Here is a 26,368-nt window from a genome sequence, read left to right as displayed (position 1 = left end):
CCTGCTGGGCTGGACGTTGCTGCCACAGACGACCATACTCCTCCTTTCCACACGTTGTTGTCCACATGGATTCCTGTTGCCAGGGACAACCATACTCCTCCTTTCCACATGCTGTTGTCTGCCTGGATTACTGTTGCCAGGGACAACCTCTTTCCTGGTGCATATCACAGGCTTTCCTCTGCTGAACCCAGTCTCAAGCTGTGACACATTCACTTTTCCCATTACAGCTACTGGTTTAACTGCAGCAGCGTTGCCAGGGGCAACAACACCCCTCTCCCAGGTATGGGTACCCAGCAGCTCTCTCCTTTTACTGAAGGTTGGCTTGCTTTCTCCTCTGGCTTGGTCCAATGCTGCCAGGTGCCGCTTGCACCAGTCCACCGCAGACTTAAACATTGGCGGACTCTCCATACTTGTAGTCATGCAACAGTTCACAACAGGAAAGAGAAAAAAAAAAGTTTTTACTTTCCTTTCACAGGTACACCAGCTGCAACACGCAATGCCTTTTGCCTGGCTGTACTTCTGCACACAGCCAACCGTTCCTGACCTGAATTCACTGTGGAGCGCAGACCTGGATTCCACCATCAGCTGCCCACATCCGAGCACCAATTGTAACATGGGGGACAATCAGCTCAGTGATAGATGCATTTCTCCAGTGATTCACTGCAGTCAGGTATACATTTTAAGGGCATGGCAGCCCATTTTTATTAAAGGCAATAAGGAAAGTCCATAAAATAGTTTCCCACGCAGGGGTTCTTCGCCAGTAAATATAAAACAAAATACTAGCCCATCTGGCTCTCTCGCTCTAGTGCAGTTTTCCAATAGCGGTAGCCCTGCTCTTTTCACTGGTCCCCAGACCATGAACTTTCTGAAGCTGGCAGCTTCACTGTGGCCTTGGTCCTCAGGTCGTCTCTTGTCTCTTCAGACACACATACGCACATGTGCTCCGGCTGCCACATGCAGCCACTGACTCCCAGAGAGTATCGGAGTCCTCCTGACTCCCCACGAACAGACCTGCTGGCTGACACAGTCTCCAACTGGGAGCCCTGATGTCTTCCTAGACCTTCATTATAAGGGCTGTGTGCACCTTACTCTGAGCACACACCCTGCTGGTCATTAATAAAACATGGACACAGAGTTGGAGATTCCATTCCACCCAAGACACTTTGAAATCTCCAAACTACAGAGCCCCTTTCAGGTAAACCAAAACCTGGAGAAAGCTGCAACAGCAGTCTTCTCCACTGCACATCTATGCGCTGTAGTCTTGCACAGAGCCAGTGTGCACACTCTGTGTCCTTTAAACATCCACTTTCACCGTGACAGAGTCTTGACCTGTCACAATAAATATATATATATATATATATATAGGCACTTCAGTTTATATAAGTATATGTCAGTATTACTGAAAAAAAACAGCGTGGTGTTCCCCCTATAATCCAGACCAGACCCTTATCCGAGCACACAGCCTGGCTGGCCAGGATGGGGGTGGGAGTGAGCGAGCGCCCCCCTCCTGAACCATACCAGGCCACATGCCCTCAACATAGGGGGGAAGGGACTTTGGCTCCCCCACCCCAGAGCACCTTGCCCCCATGTTTTTTTAATTAAAGTATTTTATTGTTTTTCACAATTTTTTTACAATTATCGTGCATAACCATCTTACATATAATCCCCTCCAAATGATCCATCCAGGTGACCCAACCCCCTCCCTCCCCCATTCCCCACACCGAGAAAAAAAAAAAAAAAAAACAACCCCCACCTTGTATAAAATGTATATATCATAAATTTCTAAAATCAATACCATTATTTCAATAGATAAAAACAGGTATATACTGCGCTAGATCAAAGTAAAATAGTGTTTTGATATTACCAGCTGCTAGCATAAGAAAGTTGTTGTACCTCAACCCAGTAGAATGAAAACAAGAGTATGCAGCGCTTGGTGGAAAACACAAAAAAATGAGCAATCTATATTAGATACATAGGGCCGGATTTAAAGAAACTGCAGCTTCAAACATCTGTGACGTGTTTCAGTTTCTCCGCTTTCAAATCAATTAACTTGCGCTGCGGCGAATTGGCTAGTGAAACAGCAATAATGAATTCCGCCGTCAGCGGTATTCACTTACGATCGCGGCTTCGCAAATTCGCAAACTTATGTCTTCGTGCTTATAGCAGTTTCACATAGCGATGTGGGCTAGTGGATTAGTACACACATCACGTCTGTAATTCATCTCCCTCTGCTGTAGGTTTGAGGCTTACCATCTCCCCCTAACATTTTTTTTTTTTTTTTGTTTATATTTCTAAAATGTAACGGATTACATCATATATATTGCTAAATAATGTTACACTAAGAAGCGCTTGCAAACTTACAGCATTTTAAGTGGTTTTATGATCTTGTCTGTGTGTCGAATCGATCTTATGATTGAAAGTAGCAAAGGCAAGTGACCAAACCCCTACACTACTTCAGGGCAAGATGCAACCTCACAATTTTACCATGGTCTTCTTCCCAGATTCCATACAATGTTTAGTTCTTTAGCTATATGTGCTTTTTAGCCTTAACACACTCCTTTTTTTCCACCATACAGCTTTATTCTACACAATAGCTAAGTGCTTTGCAACTTCACTGCAGTTAACAACGTCATGGGTTCAAATCCCAACAATCACTACACTTGGGATCTCCTTTCACTCTCATTTTTTTTACAGTTTTTTTAAACTATCTTGAATTTGGAGGGGGGGGGGGGGGGGGTGTCCTACCCAAATTTCAAGCACATTAATGGAAACAACACAATTTTGATTTTATGAGTGTGGTCCTAGTTTTCTCGAGATGCAATTCTTTACATATTTACCATGGTTCTTACAATTTCTTGACCAATAAACATAGGTGTCTGATATTGGACTCTCTCCATATTTCAACAACACAGACCCTCATAGTCCAACACTACATTTGCCTCACACCTCAACACAACACTGTCACATCCCTACTCTACATTACAACCCCTCACATCACCAGTACAAGCAGCATGCAAAGTGCAAAGCTCCGGCCTTGGCAGCTTAATGGGCCATACACTAAGAATTTTTCAAGACTTTTTCCTGTAGACTTAACCAAACCATATAATATGAGGTCAAACCTCAACACTTTCAATTTGGATGCAATCAGGCAGGCCCTTGCACTACATAGAAAATGTCAATCTGAAGGATAAAGTCTTCTCTAAATCTTACAGTGTGGATGGCCCTTTTGTCTGTAGGCACCCACACAAAACAAAAAACACATGTTCAATTCTAAAGTCTTTATTTATTCTAGAATGACAGCATAAGGAGGGATGCAGCAAGATAATATTGTCACTCTCCAGTCCGTGTGCCTTTACAGCGCCAGCCCACGATCTTTGCTCCATGGCTACGGGATTCTGATGTCTTCCACAACTTCATGCAGAGTTCAGAATCCATTCTGCACCTCTACCAGCTCATAGGGGACAGGCATGGCCAGGTTGCTGGTCAGCTTCCAAGCCACTTTGGAAGTTCCAGGGTGTTCATGTTGGTCATCGATGCTGCTTTTGGCCATGTGCCTTACCAAATATCCACTGACCACAAAAGAAGATGAGTGGAGTCCATCAAGGTGGGTTTCTACCACCTACAACCGCAAGCAGTACCACTCCTGGAAAAATAAAACAAAGGATAAGACATTTCATTATGAAAATCACATCTTAATGCCTGTTTGCTTCATTCTGAACTTCATTTAATTTCGACATCACGAGTGAAATAACACATTTTCTGCCAACTTACACAAACCAGAAATCATTAATGTAAACATTGAATACACACCTGTGACGCCAGACAGCCCATCACCACAGGCTTCTCATGGTACATGCCATGATTCCAAGATGTTGACGTTCTGGAAAATTACAACACCATAAGATACCAAGCAGCCGTTCATGTTATCAATAACTACACAGGTGGCATAGACACAAATAAACACCTGCCAGCTCTTCTCAGCCCTTTCCACTATTCACAATACCAACATGTTTATGGTTAGAGGTGCATGTTTTTGCTCAAGTAACACAATTTTACCAATGTTGACTACACTTTATCTACAATGGCAAGTGTCATTGGCAGATGATAATGACCCTCTGTCTCCCTGTGAGTGGCACCTCTGCTAACTAGCTAATTAATACACATGCCCTATCTTGACCGGTTACAGTACTTACATGTAAAGTGGCTAGCAACCAGGGTATTCCGGGTGGCCATACCTGTAGCGGTGCTCCGCCGCTTGGGGGCCGCCGGCTGACGGACCTCTGGCTCCCTCTCCTCCGTCAGCTCCCAAGATTCATCCCGGGCAACGCACATGTTGTGCAACACGCAGCACGCCAGGATGATCTTGGAAGCCTTTGTAGGAGAGTACAGTAGTTCACCCCCAGGCCGGGCCAAGCAGAGAAACCGGGATTTGAGAAGACCTATGGTCAACTCGATGATACTCCGGCTTCTCCGCAAGGCCCTGTTGTAATTCATTTCTGCTTGGCCCTGGGGGTACCTGATTGGAGCCATCAGCCACGTCAGCTGCGGGTAACCAGCATCCCCTGAAAAATAAGAAAAATATACATTAGTTCTTCATATCATGTGACTTTAGATGACTCCTCAAAATGGGAGACAATTATGCATTTTAGTAAACAACCTGCTCGTCTGTTTGAAAAAACTCATATGAAACATCTCAACTCTGTCTAACTGCCTAAATCACTAATACAAATGGGAAAAAGGACACACAAAGTGGTGTGTTTCTCTTGCAAGTTCCAACTTGGCCCCTATTTTGTTCCTATTACATTAGCCTAGGTATTACTTCTGGAATATATCTGCAACTAGAGTGAGGAAACCAATATTGACTCACTTATGCAAAGTACTTTGGGGATATGGCAATACCATTGGAATCATTTGTAGGTTTTCTTTGGGTGGCTAGAGGACACCATTTACACATTGGTTAACCACCTTCATTGGACTCAAAGACAACTTTGGAAATCTTTCTTTTGTGAGCTGCTAAGCTGCTGATCTGGTTGTGTGTGAACAGCCTGCCAACTCCTAACACATCCATTTTAGGTAGGCTTTGCTTAAATCAGGGTGTACACCGATGTAGCTTATTCCTATGTCTATGTAATCTTACAGTTTATGTTGTTAAGACAAAATACTTTACCAATAAGCCACCCTTGGGGCATTTGGCCACTTTCAAACGCCTCGTACAGAGTACTGGTTCTTAACATACTGGAATCATGGCACGACCCTGGGTGACCAGTGTTGACACTCATGATGCGCTGTTTGGCGTCACAAACTAATTGGACGTTCACGGAGTGGTACTGCTTGCGGTTCCGGTACTCAATTTCGTGGCTCCTTGGTGGCCTAATGGCTATGTGGGTGCCATCGATTGCCCCTAGTATTTGCGGCATGTGTGCCCGCAGGTAGAAACCCAACTTGACTTCATTCCACTCATTTTCATTCTGTGGCCAGTGGATAAAATTGGGCACTATATCGACTAGGGCATTAATGACCAACATGAACACCCTTGAAACTGTGGGCTGGCTAATGCCCATGATACTTCCCGAAGTGGCTTGGAAGCTGCCACGCCCTAAAATATACAAAGTGGCCAGCAATCTGGCCATGCCGGGCACCGCATGGCCGCGCTGTGTGTCCGGGTCAATTTTGTCTGCTATGAGCTGGTAGAGGTGGAGAATAATTCCTCGCTCGAGCCGGAATTTCCTCCTGACATCAGAATCCTGCAGCTTGTCCAAATAGATCCTTGGAGCAAAAATGCGTGGCTGGCGAGGTAAGGGCACACGGACTGGAGGTGCTGCTGGAGGTGGTGCTGCTGGAGGTGCTGCTGCTGCTGCTGCTGCAGCTTCCCCACCTTCTGCTGCCTCCTGTGCTAGGGCCTCCTCAAACAAGGCACCGATGAATGCCAAAATTGCACCATCTAATGCGTCTGGGATATCGTCCTCCATTTTGAACGCGCAAATTCGCGAATGCGCAGATATATATAGAAACGGCCGCTAATTATCACACCTGTGAGCCAGCTATAAAAGGAGCACATGGCCAATATGGCTGCTGGATGTTATAGATCGATGTTTCTTATGTGCTAGCAAGACCCTGTGACCCACAACCTACATTATCTGGAGGTAAGACAATTGTATCTCTCTCTCCCAAAAAAAAACAACAAATTCTCTCTCTCTCTCTCTCTCTCTCTCTCTCTCTCTCTCTATATATATATATATATATATATATATATATAGATCTGTCTGTTTGTGTGTTCTTGCTCACCGTTATTGTTTACTGAAGGAGAGAATTTGTACTTATCTTGGGTGTGCTTAAGTTGTCTATGGTGAATTCCCTCCAACCCACAATAGCTTGGGAACCCCTCAAGTGTCTTTTAATCATTGGGAGTTGGCCCCATGTGCATGTGTTTTTGACATGTGTTTTCTCATGTTTGTTAAAGGTGTGCAGTCTAGATTTGGCATCTAAACCTGCCCCCTTACCTTCCCAGCTTCCAAAGACACCATTTTTGCTTTCCTGATAACTGTAATTTATTATGTGCACGTATGTAGGTCATGCGATTTCTCATGTATGTTTAATGTTTGCAGCCTCCTTTGGCCTCTAAAAGATTACACCACCACCCCCACCAAGTCTGTTTGTGCCATTATGTAAGTGTTTGGAGGGCCTCGTGTGATTTGTGCCCATATGCGTTTTCTTATGTGTTTTTTTCCATTTCTTTGCAGCCTCTTCTGCTCTTTGCCCACTACCACCACCACCACCAGCACCAGCTGTGTTTGTGCCATTAGGTAAGTGTTTGGAGGGCCTTGTGTGATGTTTGACCATATGCGTTTTCTTATGTGTTTTTTTCCATTTCTTTGCAGCCTCTTCTGCTCTTTGCCCACTACCACCACCACCAGCACCAGCACCAGCCGTGTTTGTGCCATTAGGTAAGTGTTTGGAGGGCCTCGTGTGATGTTTGACCATATGCGTTTTCTTATGTGTTTTTTTCCATTTCTTTGCAGCCTCTTCTGCTCTTTGCCCACTACCACCACCACCAGCACCAGCCCTGTTTGTGCCATTAGGTAAGTGTTTGGAGGGCCTCGTGTGATGTTTGACCATATGCGTTTTCTTATGTGTTTTTTTCCATTTCTTTGCAGCCTCTTCTGCTCTTTGCCCACTACCACCACCACCACCACCACCAGCACCAGCCGTGTTTGTGCCATTAGGTAAGTGTTTGGAGGGCCTCGTGTGATGTTTGACCATATGCGTTTTCTTATGTGTTTTTTTCCATTTCTTTGCAGCCTCTTCTGCTCTTTGCCCACTACCACCACCACCACCACCACCAGCACCAGCACCAGCCATGTTTGTGCCATTAGGTAAGTGTTTGGAGGGCCTCGTGTGATGTTTGACCATATGCGTTTTCTTATGTGTTTTTTTCCATTTCTTTGCAGCCTCTTCTGCTCTTTGCCCACTACCACCACCACCACCACCACCAGCACCAGCACCAGCCGTGTTTGTGCCATTAGGTAAGTGTTTGGAGGGCCTCGTGTGATGTTTGACCATATGCGTTTTCTTATGTGTTTTTTTCCATTTCTTTGCAGCCTCTTCTGCTCTTTGCCCACTACCACCACCACCACCAGCACCAGCACCAGCCGTGTTTGTGCCATTAGGTAAGTGTTTGGAGGGCCTCGTGTGATGTTTGACCATATGCGTTTTCTTATGTGTTTTTTTCCATTTCTTTGCAGCCTCTTCTGCTCTTTGCCCACTACCACCACCACCACCACCACCACCAGCACCAGCCGTGTTTGTGCCATTAGGTAAGTGTTTGGAGGGCCTCGTGTGATGTTTGACCATATGCGTTTTCTTATGTGTTTTTTTCCATTTCTTTGCAGCCTCTTCTGCTCTTTGCCCACTACCACCACCACCACCACCACCAGCACCAGCACCAGCCGTGTTTGTGCCATTAGGTAAGTGTTTGGAGGGCCTCGTGTGATGTTTGACCATATGCGTTTTCTTATGTGTTTTTTTCCATTTCTTTGCAGCCTCTTCTGCTCTTTGCCCACTACCACCACCACCACCAGCACCAGCCGTGTTTGTGCCATTAGGTAAGTGTTTGGAGGGCCTCGTGTGATGTTTGACCATATGCATTTTCTTATGTGTTTTTTTCCATTTCTTTGCAGCCTCTTCTGCTCTTTGCCCACTACCACCACCACCACCAGCACCAGCACCAGCCGTGTTTGTGCCATTAGGTAAGTGTTTGGAGGGCCTCGTGTGATGTTTGACCATATGCGTTTTCTTATGTGTTTTTTTCCATTTCTTTGCAGCCTCTTCTGCTCTTTGCCCACTACCACCACCACCAAGTCTGTTTGTGCCATTAGGTAAGTGTGTTCTGTAACTGTTCACTAATTATACTGTATATGAAGAGCAATCTGCAAATCATGTTTTTTTCTGTTTTATCTTTTGTCATTTCAGATTTAGGAGTTTGGGGCTCTTTGCTGCTGCTGGACAGCCAGATTCTCTGCCCACCTCTTGCTCCCATGGCCCCACCCACTGGAAGGCTGAGGAGAAGGGGCAGGGTGGCCAGGGGGGGCAGGGTGGCCAGGGTGGCCACGGTGGCCAGGGGGGGCAGGGTGGCCAGGGGGGGCAGGGTGGGAAGATCGTCTGGCTCTGGTGTGAGGGAGGCTCCAGCTGTATCCATGAGGGAGTCCACCATCCCCATCCCGGAGGAGGAAGCCGGGGGAGATGGTAACACACCAAGTGGACAAGCTGGCTCTTCTGACAGTAGTCCTGGAGAGGGTCCGTCCACCAGAGTCAGCTTGTCCACATTACCCCGGCTTCCCCATTTCACCCACAATCAGTGCTGTGCCCTGGTGAGGCCGCGGCTCACTCAGTAACAGAGAAGAACAGATTGTGGGATGAAATCCGGGATGCTGTAAATGCACTGGGTGAAGCACCTCGCCACCGTGACAGTGTGCGGAAGAAGGTCAACAACATCTGTGGGTCCGTTCGGAAGAAGCTAATTGCATGGGCTGCGGAGGGTCTTTATGACCGACAAGGTCGGCTGGATGAACGTGCACGAAGTTCTCTCTGGGATTATCAATTACCTTTCTTGAAGATCATAGGACCCGATACCATCTTTCCCAGAGAGGACTTAGATTCGGATGCTTTGCACCGAGGTAGGATATTATCTTGGATGTCAATTGTGAGTTGTTTTGAAAAGATTAACTACTATCCTATGTGTGACATGAATAGAATTTGATACTTGCCCTTCCAATTGTCCTTTTTTTTGTTTTCCCCAACCTGCAATTTGTTCATCTGTAGCACGGATCTCAGCCCCTCCACAGCCCATGCAGCTTGGCGACCCAGACGGACTCACAGGTGTTGACATCAGTGCTGACCCTCCTCCTGGTAGGTCCAATATCATACTGTGCCAAACAATGTAGATGTTTTTTTTTTTTTTCCAAGATAGCTCATATTGCTATGTCCTTTACAGAAGATCCGCAGCAGGGAACACACCCAGTGCAGCAAGGCCTGGAGGAAGGTGTTGGTATGTCTAGCCAAATAATGTTTTTTGGAATCTTATTAACCCCATTAACACACGTTTTTTCTTATGAAAGAGTGTTGCCTTTTAGATGTTTACCCTGCAAAACACAGTTGACAGCATTAATGGGTGCCGTCATTAGTAGGCAGACCAAGCCTTCTTAACCTTTGGGAGGGTTTAGCAAGTGTCCTATGAGCCCAGGAAAGCACTTTTGAATGTTTGGCCTCAATGCTTCATTCCTGAAGCTAGGAGGGCAATCTGGCCATAATCATTACTGTCTAAGGTTATGTACTAAACATGTTGTTTTTTTTTTTTTTTTTTTTTTTTTAAAGAACATCAGGCCCCTCTTGACGTAGCAGCTGGAGTTGGATCAGGAGCTGGCGACGATTCTGCATCCAGTGCTGTGGTATGTGATATAAGGGAACAAGGTGCACATGTAACATTTCAATGGTAATAATGATTTTGGGCTAGATGTGGCTTACATTGTGTGTGTTAAATTAGTGCTATGACATTCTGACGATGCACCAGCACAACAAGAGTTCTATCTTGAACATCAGGGAATTATGTTATAATTTGGTGTGCCACTAATGTTCCAAAAACATCCAGGATCTTTAAAGTCCGGCCAGTCTTTGATTTTCCAGGTTCAAATTCATGGGTATCGTTTGGTTGGGTTGTCCTGTAGCCGATTGATGGCAAGATTTTAGACAACATACGTAGATGTAGAAAGTCATTGGTGTAGTAACAGATTTACCAAAAGCATAAACAACCTACCACACCAGGGTTAATTGGGAACACCTTCATGTTGAAACTTTTTTGCCTTTGTCATATTAGTCCTACCAATATAATATGTACCCATTATCAGAAGTGTTGCTAGCTTGGATAATCTTACAATGAACAAGTACTTATTAGAAGCACATCAAACTTTTCAACGTTCTGCTTGGGGTGTTAAGTTGTCAAACTAATCTGAAATATTTAGTCATGATGTTTGATAATGATTTGGTCTATTTCTTCTGCTTTCAGGTAGCCTTAGATGCAGAGGGATTGTCACCTACCCAACCTCGTCCATCTATGCTGGATGTAGCCGAGAGGCTGCTTGATGAGTATCGGATCCAAAATTAGTTAAGGAGGCGTACTCAGCAATCTACTGAGGTAGTACGTCTGCTTGGGCTCATACAGGAATCTGTAGAAACAATGGTACAGGTTCAACAGGATATGCGTAACAGCTTGGTAAGTTTAGCAGACCAGCATCAACAGGATCGGCAAAGTGTTGACACTCAGGTGCTGGCCACACGCCAATGCCTATTTGGATCTGAAGATGCCCCATTGGCAGAGCCCTCCCAAACATCTCACTCACCTGCCACTGCAGGTTGTGGTAGTGGGAGGGTAATGCCAGTGTTGGCCACTTGTCAGGCAGCTGGGGATGGGACAATTCCTCCTGTAGCCACTCCTAGCACTTCACACTCCGTTCGGACTCCCACACCCCTCAATGAGCAATCCTCCTGCACAACCTCAATGCGCACTGGTTCCACAATACCCCTTCCACCTGACTACATTCCCTACACACCTTTATCACTTCACTCCTCCCCAGGCCGTCCTCCTTTTTTCTCACCAATGCGACATGTCGTTTCCCCCCGCACCGTGGACCACAACAACCAATCAACCACCACTCCCCACACATCTTCACAACCCTTGCACCACCAGCAGCATCAAATAGCCTCGGGGCAGCAACTATCACATCTCATGGTAATGGCACACGTTCCCCAAATTCTTAGGCTGAGCACAGAGCAGATGGGACTATTGGCACAAGATCTTCAGTCTGGGACATTTCCAGGGTTCAACACCCTGCATCCGCAGCAGCCTCAGACACAAGATCTGATCCTAATGGGCCACTTTACCAGAACTCTAAGGCTAACCCCAGAGCAGATGGGACTATTGGCCCACCATTTGATGGCAGGAACCTTTCCATTGCTCACCACACTGCTTCAGTCACCACCACCACCACCACCACCAACTTAATTTGTTTTTTTTTTGGGGTTAGTTTTGTTAATGATTGTTACATTGGCCAATTTGTGGGGCCATTTTTTTGTTTAATTTGAGGGTGGCACAATATGATTTATTATAGTGTTTTTTTTGGTGATGAAATTAAATTTTATGCAAAATGATTAGTTTGTGTTTGATCTTTGGTTTTTTTGGAGTGTTGGTGGCCAAGTAATGGCCCTGGTTAATGTGGGCATTTATACACACGTGCTTCTCTATCTCCAAACATATGATTTCATGTAAATTTGGAAAACTCAATGTTCACATAATGACCCAAGAAAAGGTCTCCCTTCAAATGTAGCTTCAAAACAAGTCTCAAGGCTAACATAAACCAAAGCCAACATACTAACAATTACAGACCACGACACCCGACTAAACAAATACAACACAAAAGACATTCGATGTGTACACCAAAAAGAAAACTTTGGTAATAAAAGAAACTCTTTTTAATAACACATGTAGGTGTCTACCAACTGTAGCGTACAAAAAATATATTAAAATATATAATAGAATGAACTAAATTTCCAATGTAACATTTGTGTTGCAACGAACAACATACTTTTATTTTATTTTTATTAAAAATTTTTTTTTTTTTTTTTTTACAATTTTTTTTTAGTTTTTCACAAAAAACAAGGGTTTTTTGTAAACATTTTTTCTTTTTTTTGTTCCCAAAACAAGGGTTATTTGTAAACATTGTTTGTTTTTTGTGTTCCCAAAACAAGGGTTATTTGTAAACATTGTTTGTTTTTTGTGTTCCCAAAACAAGGGTTATTTGTAAACATTTTTTCTTTTTTGTGTTCCCAAAACAAGGGTTATTTGTAAACATTGTTTGTTTTTTTTGTTCCCAAAACAAGGGTTATTTGTAAACATTTTTTCTTTTTTGTGTTCCCAAAACAAGGGTTATTTGTAAACATTGTTTGTTTTTTGTGTTCCCAAAACAAGGGTTATTTGTAAACATTTTTTCTTTTTTTTGTTCCCAAAACAAACATTGTTTGTTTTTTGTGTTTCCAAAACAAGGGTTATTTGTAAACATTTTTTCTTTTTTTTGTTCCCAAAACAAGGGTTATTTGTAAACATTGTTTGTTTTTTGTGTTCCCAAAACAAGGGTTATTTGTAAACATTTTTTCTTTTTTTGTTCCCAAAACAAGGGTTATTTGTAAACATTGTTTGTTTTTTGTTCCCAAAACAAGGGTTATTTGTAAACATTTTTTCTTTTTTGTGTTCCCAAAACAAGGGTTATTTGTAAACATTGTTTGTTTTTTTTGTTCCCAAAACAAGGGTTATTTGTAAACATTGTTTGTTTTTTTGTTCCCAAAACAAGGGTTATTTGTAAACATTTTTTCTTTTTTGTGTTCCCAAAACAAGGGTTATTTGTAAACATTTTTTCTTTTTTTTGTTCCCAAAACAAGGGTTATTTGTAAACATTGTTTGTTTTTTGTGTTCCCAAAACAAGGGTTATTTGTAAACATTTTTTCTTTTTTTGTTCCCAAAACAAACATTGTTTGTTTTTTGTGTTTCCAAAAAAAGGGTTATTTGTAAACATTTTTTCTTTTTTTTGTTCCCAAAACAAGGGTTATTTGTAAACATTGTTTGTTTTTTGTGTTCCCAAAACAAGGGTTATTTGTAAACATTTTTTCTTTTTTTTGTTCCCAAAACAAGGGTTATTTGTAAACATTGTTTGTTTTTTTGTTCCCAAAACAAGGGTTATTTGTAAACATTTTTTCTTTTTTTTGTTCCCAAAACAAGGGTTATTTGTAAACATTGTTTGTTTTTTGTGTTCCCAAAACAAGGGTTATTTGTAAACATTTTTTCTTTTTTTTTGTTTCCAAAACAAGGGTTATTTGTAAACATTGTTTGTTTTTTTTTGTTCCCAAAACAAGGGTTATTTGTAAACATTTTTTCTTTTTTTTATTCCCAAAACAAGGGTTTTTTTTATAATTTTTTTTCTTTTTTTTGTTCCCAAAACAAGGGTTTTTTTAATAATTTTTTTGTTTTTTTTTTGGTCCCAAAAACAAGGGTTTTTTTATAATTTTTATTTGTTTTTTTTGGTCCCAAAAACAAGGGTTTTTTTATAATTTTTTTTTGTTTTTTTGGTCCCAAAAACAAGGGTTTTTTTATATTTTTTTTTTTTGGTCCCAAAAACAAGGGTTTTTTTGAAAATATTTTTTGTTTTTTTTGGTCCCAAAAACAAGGGTTTTTTTATAATTTTTATTTGTTTTTTTTTGGTCCCAAAAACAAGGTTTTTTTTATAATTTTTTTTGTTTTTTTTGGTCCCAAAAACAAGGGTTTTTTTTATAATTTTTTTTGATTTTTTTGTTAGATTTTTGTTTATAATGGACAAATGTGACATTTCTTTGTAAAAGTAACCAAACAAATAAAAAAATAAAAACTAGGATCTTTTTAAAGATCAGCGCTCAACTTTTCAGCAGGGGGACCACTAGATCTAATATAAATGTGTGTAGAAAAGACGTGCCTTAAAAGAATATTGAATGGTGATCAAATTAATGAATGTGTCAATAAAAGTGTGTTCAAAGCTCTTTCCGGCGGGGAACCTGAGATAGGCTGTGCAGACATGAAGCTTAATATATCTTTCCCAGCCACTGGCTGCCAGAAGCTGATTGAAGTTGACGATGAACGCAAGCTGCGTACTTTTTATGAGAAACGCATGGCCACAGAAGTTTCAGCTGATCCTTTGGGTGAGGAATGGAAGGGATATGTTGTTCGCATCAGTGGAGGCAACGATAAGCAAGGTTTCCCCATGAAACAGGGAGTTCTCACCCACGGACGTGTTCGTCTGCTGTTGAGCAAGGGTCACTCCTGTTACCGCCCCAAGAGGACTGGCGAGCGCAAACGCAAGTCTGTGCGTGGCTGTATTGTAGATGCCAACTTAAGTGTGTTGAACTTGGTGATTGTCAGGAAAGGTGAGAAGGACATCCCTGGCCTCACAGACAACACTGTTCCACGCCGTTTGGGTCCTAAAAGGGCAAGCAGAATCCGCAAGCTCTTCAACCTGTCCAAAGAAGATGATGTGCGCCAATATGTGGTTAGAAAGCCTCTAGCTAAGGAAGGGAAGAAGCCCAGGACTAAGGCCCCCAAGATCCAGCGTCTTGTAACACCTAGAGTTCTTCAACACAAGCGCAGACGTATTGCCCTGAAGAAGCAGCGCACTCAGAAGAATAAGGAGGAAGCATCAGAGTATGCCAAGCTGCTTGCTAAGAGAACAAAGGAAGCAAAGGAGAAGCGCCAGGAGCAGATTGCCAAGAGGCGTAGACTTTCATCACTGAGAGCCTCTACGTCTAAATCTGAATCCAGCCAGAAGTAAAGCCTCATGGTTTAAATAAATTTGTTGTAAATGAAAAAAAAAAAAAAAAAAAAAAGTGTGTTAAAAAATGCTGAATCTATAGAGTGATAATAGAATAAATAAATGTAAAATAAACATCCAATCATAGGTGCAATGCTGAGTGACTGTTCATGTAAACCAAAATCATGTGCGACTCTATACGATCAAATAAATACAACTCATAAAAGTGTTGAACATGAGTGACAGTGACAAAAATAAAAACAACTAAATATAGCAATATTATGCTAAAAACGTGCTTCAATAGTCCATAAAGTGCATATATTAATTATTACAGTCCCAAATGAAGTGCAGTGTGCCAAAACAAATCTTTCTATATGTGGTGATCTTTCCAATCAACTCAAAAAAGTGAAAAGTGCTCTTCAAACACAGCAAGGTGAGTGTATCCCGGTGAGCATACAATCCAGATACCGAGTGCAGTGGCAGCTCACCTCCACAACACTCAGATTGAGCGTTTAGATATAACAATCCTGGCAACCCTTTTCAACTTGTTCGCTAGCAACCCAGCGTGCTCCAGCAGCAATGGATACAAAAATGGAGATATCGCAGCATAGGAAGCTCAGAACTGCCTTAATTCCTGTGTTGGTAACTTAAAAAGAGAGGCTCTCATGGTGCAGAAACGTAGGGTAGTGTTTATTAACAAACAATAGTAGTGCAGGCTACTCACATTACAGTCGATAAAACAAAGCAGATAGTGTCACAAACCGCCGATGCGGTGCGATCCGAAGCTTCCGGTCACGGCCGAAGACAGGAAGTGACGTCGGTACGGCTTACCCTGACGCGTTCCGCTACGAACACCCGTACCTTTCCCCCTTTGAGAAAGCTACGGGTGTTCGTAGCGCAACACGTCAGGGTAAGCCGTACCGACGTCACTTCCGGTCTTCGGCCGTGACCGGAAGCTTCGGATCGCACCGCATCGGCGGTTTGTGACACTATCTGCTTTGTTTTATCGACTGTAATGTGAGTAGCCTGCACTACTATTGTTTGTTAATAAACACTACCCTACGTTTCTGCACCATGAGAGCCTCTCTTTTTAAGTTACCAACACAGGAATTAAGGCAGTTCTGAGCTTCCTATGCTGCGATATCTCCATTTTTGTATCCATTGCTGCTGGAGCACACTGGGTTGCTAGCGAACAAGTTGAAAAGGGTTGCCAGGATTGTTATATCTAAACGCTCAATCTGAGTGTTGTGGAGGTGAGCGGCCACTGCACTCGGTATCTGGATTGTATGCTCACCGGGATACACTCACCTTGCTGTGTTTGAAGAGCACTTTTCACTTTTTTGAGTTGATTGGAAAGATCACCACATATAGAAAGATTTGTTTTGGCACACTGCACTTCATTTGGGACTGTAATAATTAATATATGCACTTTATGGACTATTGAAGCACGTTTTTAGCATAATATTGCTATATTTAGTTGTTTTTATTTTTGTCACTGTCACTCATGTTCAACACTTTTATGAGTTGTATTTATTTGATCGTATAGAGTCGCACATGATTTTGGTTTACATGAACAGTCACTCAGCATTGCACCTATGATTGGATGTTTATTTTACATTTATTTATTCTATTATCACTCTATAGATTCAGCATTTTTTAACACACTTTTATTGACACATTCATTAATTTGATCACCATTCAATATTCTTTTAAGGCACGTCTTTTCTACACACATTTATATTAGATCTAGTGGTCCCCCTGCTGAAAAGTTGAGCGCTGATCTTTATATTTTTTAATTACGTTGTGATCAGTGGTGACACTATCAGAATCAGCTGCTTGCTTGGAGGAGTTCCACATCTATTTTTTAGATTGGGAAGATCCATCTGATCGCTTACCTCAAAATCGCGCATAAGTTTATTATTTCAGGATCTTTTTAAAGGTGTCACATTCCTCACGAATGGCTCCTCAGGGTCTGGATCCACGCCACAAAGGTCTTCCAAATATAAAATTCTGTCTCCGCACCACCTCATGTAATCCAGGAGGACCTCGTAGGTGAGGTGGGTGTGCCCTGGGTAGAAAAAAACATGACAATTAGTTTTATGCAAAAGGATCCAAACAAGGATTGTAATTAATGTGCCTCAACAAATATGCTTAGGAGTCTATTGGTTGGCTTTTATCAACACTCTGAAGCAAATATGCTAAATTGCTGTTGTAAACCTTAAACTAAAAAACTTTCACAGCAAATTGTTCAAAAGGTTACATAAGATGGCTTGGAATGTTAGTAGCAGTTCCACCAAAGCTAAGTAAAAGGCTTTTATGCATGTAAACACAAGCAATCATTTTGAAGAATGTAAGGTGTTTTGGGTTCAATTGGTCAACACGATACATGTGCACACATTTATCTCTATCACCATTGGAATCTGTGGAGCGTTCTCTCTCCCTCTTACTGTCTATAGATTGAACCTGACACATAGTAGAGACTCACCCTTAGGAATTTTGAGGGCCAGTTCTGGACGGAGCAGATGTGTCTGCTCCCCTGATGTCCTTTCCGCCATCCCAGCTGTGTTAAGAGAGAAGAAAAAGTTTATCAACAAATGGACTCACGCTAACTGTAGGTTACGCAGTCATGAAAACGCTCTAACACCCACTCATTACCCCTCCACATTTCCCTGAAAGTTTTATTTAGACTTTGATATGGTGGTGATGCAGATTTGTACAGTGCAAGCGTCATTCTTCTGGGTGAAGCTTGTAGCGTTAAGGATACGTACTCCCTGCTTTTGTGCTGATTGTGTTTTTCTGATGTTTTTGGTGCCTCAGCCCTGCCTGTTCTAAGTGTTGGAAACATATCATTTTTGGAGGGCTGCGGAAAACTAATCAGGTTAGACTTACACTCTCTAGGTTTTTGGGGACGAGAGAAATAACAATCCTCCTTTTTACATGGCCCCTGTACACACCTCTAGGCACCTCCCTCCTGTTGGTTGACCCCACAGCAGGCAGCTTGCTATGGAGGCACATGAGATGAAGCCAAGCACCCTGTGTCTGTTCAGGCACTAGGCTGTGAGCCAGCCTTGCCCCCCTCCCTTCCGATGGTCTCAATGATTAGGAGTGACAGCATCAGGAGGCAATATTGGCATGCTGTAACCTCAGTTAAGGAGGAGGGGGAGTCTGTTCCAGACAAGTATTTGTGCAAAATTTTAGACAGTAAGAAAATGGTCCCAGTAAGTCTTAGGGGGAATGTGCACACCTATCACTTGGAATACTAATGCATAGAATGCATTCACATAAAGAACCTGCTGCCTTTAGAACAACTTGAAGCCTGATCGGGGACATACACAGTTAGCATTTCTCCACTTACTAAGTAGACACATTACTGCAAAAGCACACAACTTACCATCATCACGTTTTTTTTGGGCCCCCGAACTGGATGGGCTTGCTGGCTCAGGAGAAACTGCACAAAAAGAACACAAATTGTGAACTGGAATGTGGTACATTACCGAGGAAGAGTATTTATGAAAGATTGATAAACACACATTTTCAGTGTTGACTAAATCAGGACATGATTAAATTACAATGTCCCCCAAAAATTTACAAGTACAAAGCACACCATTTCCAATGTAGAGAAGCTAACACCAATTTAGAATAGGGTGGCTTGAGATAACTTAAAAAAGATAACATGTCCTGTAATGCTCCCCAAAACCACCTTTCAAACATGAAGGTTAAGCAAGAGTGTTTCATGACCAACCTTCCTGTCACATATAGCAAAACTACACTTGCTTTGACTCCAACTTAGATTATCCTAGATACACATCATCCTAGCACACACAATTCATGTGAGAATCTAATTTTAGGTACTTACAGACTAGTTCAGGGGAGCCTGGAGTGGGGGAGGATGGGGGAGACCCTTCATGGGGGGATGGTGTCCCTTCATAGGGGGATGGTGTCGTATCTCCTAGAAACACAAAGACACGGATACAATCCTTGAACAAAAGCTATTTGATAAAGGCACACAGAAAGTAGTCTGGAAACATTGAAGGTAGTAGTTACAGTGGACTGGGTAAGCAGTGGCCCCTCTTCCCCAGTCCTCCACAACAAACATCCTCAATGTCAGCTGGTACAAAACCCCAATGTCAAAATATATATATTACAGCCCTTATATTTCCCAGGACACATTGAACACACAAACACATGTAGAATACTTACTTCCCATTTGAGGAGAGCCCAGGTCCTCATCTGAGTCAGACCAATTGGCCTCTTCTTGGCCAACAGTTTTTTCCTGGCCCGGATCCAGGCGACTTGGCCCTGCCTGAGGCTCCTCTCTTGCTGAAGTTACATCAACCACAAAAGAAAACAAAACAAACAATCATTCCTCCAAGTTCGACCTAATACACAACACAACAGCACATCCACATTACTTACACTGGGCCTGAGAAGTGTGAGGCTCCAGATCCTCATCACTGGTTTCTACAAAAATAAACCAAAAAATAAACAACAAAAATAATACATTATATATTATTTATGGACACAAATAGGCAGTAACCTCTCATCATGCTAGCACCATACTCAATGCCCCTACAATTCAGAACATAGAAGTGCACTTACACCAATGAGATGCATTGAGCATGTTTTAAAACAGGAGGGCACCATGCAAATTAAACGGTCGCCTAAGGGCTCGCACCTACAGGGGCCTTGCAGCCAGTGGCGGAGCACCAACATTTCGAAGGGCACAGTCAGGGAAATTGCCCAAGTCAAAGATTGCTTTCAATCCTCGGATCTAAAAGTTGCAGCAGTGTGCTGCAGTCCCTTCACTGCGTCTGCCAGGTGTCTGTTGTCCACTGACACTTACTCCTCCTTCTCTGACTGGGGATTGGCCGTCTGATCATGTTATCCTAAGATGTTGAGGAATCGGTAGGTGTGTACCTGCACCAGTAGGAAGTTACTGCCTGGTCAACTCACTCTGCTATCATCGGTTGTTGCTCTGGGAGGAGAGTTCCGCCCTGGACCCGTAACATACAGGTAACCAGGCCCAGACTTGATATTTTGCAGGCTGCTCATAGATTTGTGGTGTCTACTATGCAAAGGGGTGAGTAGCCCCAGGGAATTTGAAAGAGTGCGAAAATGGTTGGTGGAGGAGGAGGAGAAGAAGGCCCTGGGTGGCTGGGGGACAAGGAGAGGGCCCCTGGGTGTTTTCTAGAGGAGGAAAGACCCCCAATGACGCCAGAGTCAGTTGCCAGGGAAGAGTGTGGAGCTGAGCAAGTCCTGCATATCTGACATGAAAGCCAAACATGGTGGAGATGGAGCACTCTGCCCTACACAATGACAGCACCCGAGGTGGAAGGTGAGGGGTAGCGGGTCTTTGACATTATAGAGCATATGGACTCTGTCCATTATTGTTAGTTTGGTTTGGAGTTGTCCTTTAGATGTTTAACTCTGTTGTTTTTGCCCTGAGCTGTGAGGGACTGAGGTATGACAGCCCACTATGCTGGGACTTATAGTGCCCTAGAATGTGGAGGACTGAGGAATCCTTAGTCCCTAACAGAGGGCACTACAAGTCTTAGCATAGCAGGCAGTAGTTCCTTAGTCCCCTACAGAGAGCAGTACAAGTCCAAGCAGGTAGTCTTCTGCGTTGGGACTTGTTGTGCCCTTGACTGTGGTGGACTGAGGAAGGGAAGTGTAAGGGGGTCTGTGTAAGCTCAGATGTATGGGGGAGCTTTGGTGACCACAGAGTTCCCTTTTACACCAGAGTCCCCAGCTTTCCCACTCAAATAATGGTTCCCTGAACTCTCCTTACATCAGAGACTTCACACTTCCCTCTTACAGTGTAGTAAGTCTGGAGACTCCGATGTAAAGGGGGTTCTGTGAAATGTGATTAGAGATTAGACATTTCTAAAATGTACATTTTTCTACTTACGATCCACAATTTGTTGCAGCTCAAATGGCTCGCTGCGTCTGAAGGCATAGTTCAATGTGGCAGTCCTCCTCCTCCCCTTCTTCACCAAAAGTACAAAAGGGTGTCGCCCGTCCGCTTTTGCTAGAAGCAGAAGAGAAAAAATAAACATTAAAAAAAATCCTGTACATAGTAGTATTAAAGGTTGTGAAGAGACACTTGATGGAGGTAGGAAAGGTAGGAGCGAGAGGGAGGGGAGGGGGGGGGGGTTGTTGGTATTTGTGTTGTTGCATACCTAAACACATGTCCACCTACCCACAAAATTATAACCTATCTGGTCACATGTCATGTATATTTTTACTTACCGGAGATTTGCTCCACAGCCTTTTTCAGGAGCCTGGGTGAGCGCCTTTTGGCATCACTCCAGGCCCGCTGAAGATCAACCACCAGAGGCAGGAAGTTGAATCTCCGCAGCAGCCTCATCCGGAGACGACACATCATTTTGTACTTTTGGTGAAGATGCACGTTCACCTGATCATACCCCCAGAGGAGGAGGAGCTGTGGAAAGAGCAATGTATGTTTGAGTCCAAGTATGTCCAAAAAAGTACAGTCTTACAAAAACATGCTAGGTCGTCTTTGAGATTTTGTAGAACAAAGAATACCATTTCTGGGGATACATAGACATCGATGTCAAAATCTACCTCCATGACATAGGTTGCCCCAACTGATAATTTCCTATACATGATCTAGACATTTTGACAATTGTCCTTTCATTACACACCCAGGGCCGCCATCAGGGGGGGGGACAGCCAATACACATGTAGGGGGCCAGAGTGCCTGTAGGGGACCATCCATGAAGTGTGCAGGAGACAGTAGCCAGTTGACACATAAGGCAGGAGAAGCGCCGAAGGATAAATGCATAGTAAGCACACTAAACTAGCTGGAAGGCCTGGGACTCAGGAGATGTTAGGAGGAAGGGACTTAAGAGCCTTTCAGCTACTCATTGGCTGAGGAGGTAACAGGAGGCAGGCTGATCCACTTCCTGCTGCCTCCTTAGCCAATGGGTACACAGGGTGCACTGTCCATCACTGCACAGCCTTGTGCTTCCTCTGCTAATGGGATAGAATTCCTCTGCCAAAATAACATGCAGCAGAGATGGAGATAAGAGAGATGTAAATTAAATATTTCCTAATGAAGCGGCTATATTTAGCTAGAATACATGTACAATTCATAGCCCTTGGCATGTTAATTACAGTCACTGTATTTACAACCTTATTGCTGTCCATTTAGCAGGGTGCAAGTAACTTTACACACATGTAGCATAAGTATCAACTTTTGTCACCATGTTAAAAGGACAGCAGTATGGGTAGCATTACAGTGACTGTTATTAGTCCAGGCTCACTAAACTAGCCAATGCTTGGAAAAGCAAGCCATGCAGATTGCTTTTCAGGTCCCTTTTAACATGAGCTGTCTGATAGGGTGTGTCTGTTCATTATGCTGTGCTGAATTACCCTGGATTCGCTATTCCTGCAAGAGGAGCACATGGGATGTGGGAGATGTGAATTTAATGTGTCAGAATTATCCACACAATCACACATAATCCTTTTTAAAGTTCCCCAGCAGAATTTGATGGCATAGTGGTGGACAGCAGTGCCATCAGATTCCAGTTATATCTGTAAATTAACAAAGCAATGGGATCTGGGGGCGTATTTAACTTGCAATGGACACCCCCATTGAAACACATATGGCAGTGTGAGATGCGTGTGCTGGGAATGTGATCCATTAAGACAAGTGATTATACACTCATGTGTTTCGTTTAGAGGTGATTTGTCCAATGCAATCCTTTGAAGACATGACCAGTCCATATTTCTGTGAGCACTGATTCCATCTCAGGTGAACAAATTAGCTGCTGTGTGCAGATCCAGCTTATGATGGCGAGTCTCCGACAAGACAAACGGTGCAGAGCTTGCAGTGTGTATGGATGTATGTAAGGCAATAATTTTTGGCATTATGTATTTAGGGAATATAATGTTTCTAATCTTGCATATATGAAAAGGGTAAATACATTTGTCTTTATCTAGACAGATTCCAAAGCGTCAGAGCAATCTGTCACAGATAATTGTGTTTCATTTTGTGTAAAAGTAGAAACTAATCAAATCTATCTATATACAGGCATACCCCACTTTAAGTACACAATGGGACCAGGGCATGTATGTAAACCGAAAATGTACTTAAAGTGAAGCAATCCCTTTTTTCTTTTCTCAATGCATGAAAATACACCAGCTCCATTGTAAATTTTGGCCACATTGACATGGCCTTGCTCCCAAACCATGTGGGAGCATGTTAAGGGGATCCTGGACTATGACATGATAGATTACCTAGGCAAGCTGGCCAGCCACAAAATGGATATGGTGTAGTTCTGGGTACCCTCTCGTTGCTCCCTAAGTTTGTTATCCCTGTCACTTATGGTTTGTGAGCAGTGTCATGGCAAGCTGAACAAGCTGTGTCCTTACTCACGATTGTATATAAAGTGAGTCTACTTAAAGCAGGGTATGACTATCGATATCTATATAGAAAGTTCAGAGATATGAACCTGTTCCCTATTATATACACTAATATATGGTATATAACATATTCTATAATGTATATATATTGTCTATAATGTATATATATTGTATATAATATATACATAGTATATATATTGTCTCTAATATATATATATTATATATATTTTTGATAATATATAGTGTGTGTGTGTGTATATATATATATATATATATATATATATATATATATATATATATATATATATATATATATATATATATATATATACATACATACATACACTAAATATATATATATATATATATATATATATATATATATATATATATATATATATATACCAAATATATATATATGTGTAGGGAACAGGTTCACATCTAGGAAGTTTCTATAACAGGAAACTTCTAGATCACGTCTAATAGGCAGAAAGTGCATGCGCAGATCAGCAGACCAAAAGTTAATTGCACACCCGCTAGATAAGCGACCCACCCAGCCCCCCAGCCACCATCCCCCATCCCCCATCTCGCACATTCACACCCCCTCCTTACCTTACACACAAATGCCACTATTTCAGCAGTAAAGATCGCAGGAGCCATGATGCACACACTTGCGAGAGGGCCTGGACAATTTCCGGAAACGTGTGCACGCACCAAAAGTTTCGTTTCCGGTTGCATGTATAAATGTGATAACGCGGCTTTGTATATTAGCGAATTCACGAACAATAGTCACCTTACACAACCATTAAGCATATTTAACTTACAAAAATAAATACAAATACATACATTTGTGGACACCAGAAAACTTTATTTAGACACATGAAGACATTTGAAAAAAAGATTGGAAACATGCTGTTTATTACACAAATACACAGCTCAAACATTTCACATGACATATTTTTGGCACAGTCTCCACAGTATCCCATTGAAGCCACTGATTTGTATTTTTAAAACAAAAACAACCTTTGTACAACATTTAGACCATATACATCGACAAAGAGCCCATAATCAACAGATGCATGTGCAGATTGACAGAACAATGCACAATTATGTTAACAGCAATAAATACTTACAGAGAGTCAACACACAACACAGCCAAATCGCACCTCCATAAATAACAAAGGACCCCAAATGTTAACCATAAAGCATGTGACACACAATATATTGGACCTCTTCGTAGGTCAAATCTTTCCTGATGTCTGAGTGAGCTATATATAATCAAAGCAAACACACACCCATAATGTTAACTACCAGGCCAAAAATTAACTGTGTGTGTCCTGTGTGTTTTGGAGCATGCTCAGTTGCCTAAAAAAGGGAAATAGAAATGAGGAGGAGGAGAGAGACCTAAACAGCCCAAATCCATGTATGTATGTATGTAGGTGTGTATATATGTGAATTGATAAAATTCTCTCTTCAAGTTTGCTAGTCATTATTTAGAATGTTTAGATACAGGAATACATACATATATATACAATTACATGAGAGAGCGAGAGAGAGAGAGAAATATATATTTAGGGAAACAATTGAAACACACCTTATGGGATTTGGGAAGTGAGATTGTGACGATTGACCAGATATGTAAGCCAACAATCTGACTCATCACTCATGAACATCCCTAATTGTGTCGTGGCAATTATATCAGGCGTTCTTATGGGCGTTTTTGCTGGCGTTTTCACAGGCGTTTTGACATGCATTTTTTGGGCAGGCATTGTTATATGAAATCACCTAAAAAAGCCCCAAAAACAGACCACAAACACCTACATGTGAACGTAGCCCGTTTGGGGGCATTTGAGGGGGATTTGTACAGCTCAAGGATCAACTCCCAAAACAGCCAAAAAATCCAATCCTATTCAGTTCAATGGCCCCTGTTCCCATGTGAGCATTTTAACGGCATGAGGAAAACACCCAACGCTCACTGAGAAATAGCACAATGATTAGGGAGTCTGCCTTCCTGCTGTAGGTTTGTAAGTTCGAATCCAGAAGGAGCCCTCTGTATGGGCAACACTTTGATATCTCCAATCCTCCAAATGTTGACATCATTAATTTTGTTCATGTTTGAAAAAGGCATGTGTATCAGCAAACTTTTAAGCTAAAGACATGAACAAAATACAAAAGATGCCACATAAAGTCAATATGTAGCAATATTGTGAGCTAAAGCTATATTTGTTTGTTGGGCATACTTTGCTAATCAGCCAAGTATAAGGGATATATATATATATACCTTCAGTTAAATGTGTAGTAAAATGGTAACACTTGGCCATACCCATATGGAAGAAAAGGTAGTATTTGCAATATATTTCGACAAAAATTCTTTGGAAACACATAAAATATTGTCAAAATTGTGACATTTCCTTGATATGTGTGAAATGCTAATAATATTTATTTGAAATATGTTTTACATCTATTTTTGTTCTATCTGACGACCCTTTCCCCAATGTAATATTTTGTGGGTTTTTTCAGATAATGTGGATGTTCTATATAAACACTGTAGATTTCACTGTTATGATTTCTGAGTTAGCAGGAAAAGTGTATGGAATGTGATGGTGTTTACTAAGGGATCCCTTGTTGGAAGTGTGCATGTTTTTCCAATTCCGCCGGTTTTTGCCATTTTCTATGGGCGAGACAGCGGATTTCCAAGCGGTATTCAAAAAAAAATTTGCCCAAAATCGCGCTGGCGGAATTTTTTGAGCTTATTTGGCGTTGCGCATGCGCACATTCGCGCGTTCGCAGCTCGGGCTGGAGGAGCTGTTTAACCTTTCTACACTTTTGCAGATATCTCTCTTTCTAAGTCAGTTTTTGACATTTTTTCAAAGCAAGTCATCTCCGAATTGTCTTCCACACCTTCCACAGTGATTTGGGATTTTTGGGGGTACAGGGGGAAATTTGGCAAAACTTTAGTCAAGCTTTTAGCTGGCATGTTTTTAAGTCGCGCTCTGGCCTTATTGCATCTTAATGAATCTCACACTAGGCGCTATTTTCCGCCCGCCGTTCTTTGAATACCAATTTCAGACTTAAAAAATCGGCGGTTCGCAAAATCCCGCCGA

General features: G+C 42.2%; 2 protein-coding genes and 1 long non-coding RNA gene across 3 annotated transcripts in view; 2 read left to right on the top strand and 1 right to left on the bottom strand.

Annotated features, from left to right (window-relative positions):
* The window catches only part of LOC309562231 (uncharacterized protein), a gene marked incomplete at its 3' end in the record, with an annotated part of 1,785,816 nt that overhangs the window by 1,155,452 nt on the left and 603,996 nt on the right, over positions 1 to 26,368 (top strand). The gene's annotated exons all lie outside the window — the stretch shown is intronic.
* Positions 1 to 26,368, bottom strand: part of LOC309561597 — a 971,235-nt gene that overhangs the window by 528,013 nt on the left and 416,854 nt on the right. The window lies entirely within an intron of this gene.
* LOC309561869 (small ribosomal subunit protein eS6-like) lies at positions 14,109 to 14,937 on the top strand. The gene has a single exon (XM_082265933.1). The coding sequence runs from the start codon at positions 14,148 to 14,150 to the stop codon at positions 14,895 to 14,897; it is 750 nt and encodes a 249-aa protein (XP_082122059.1). The 5' UTR covers positions 14,109 to 14,147; the 3' UTR covers positions 14,898 to 14,937.

This window comes from Pelophylax lessonae (assembly GCF_965119305.1).
Source record: "Pelophylax lessonae genome assembly, chromosome: 8".
Lineage (NCBI taxonomy): Eukaryota > Metazoa > Chordata > Amphibia > Anura > Ranidae > Pelophylax > Pelophylax lessonae.
Note: the sequence above shows the minus strand (reverse complement) of the source record. Positions and strands in the feature narration are given on the sequence as shown.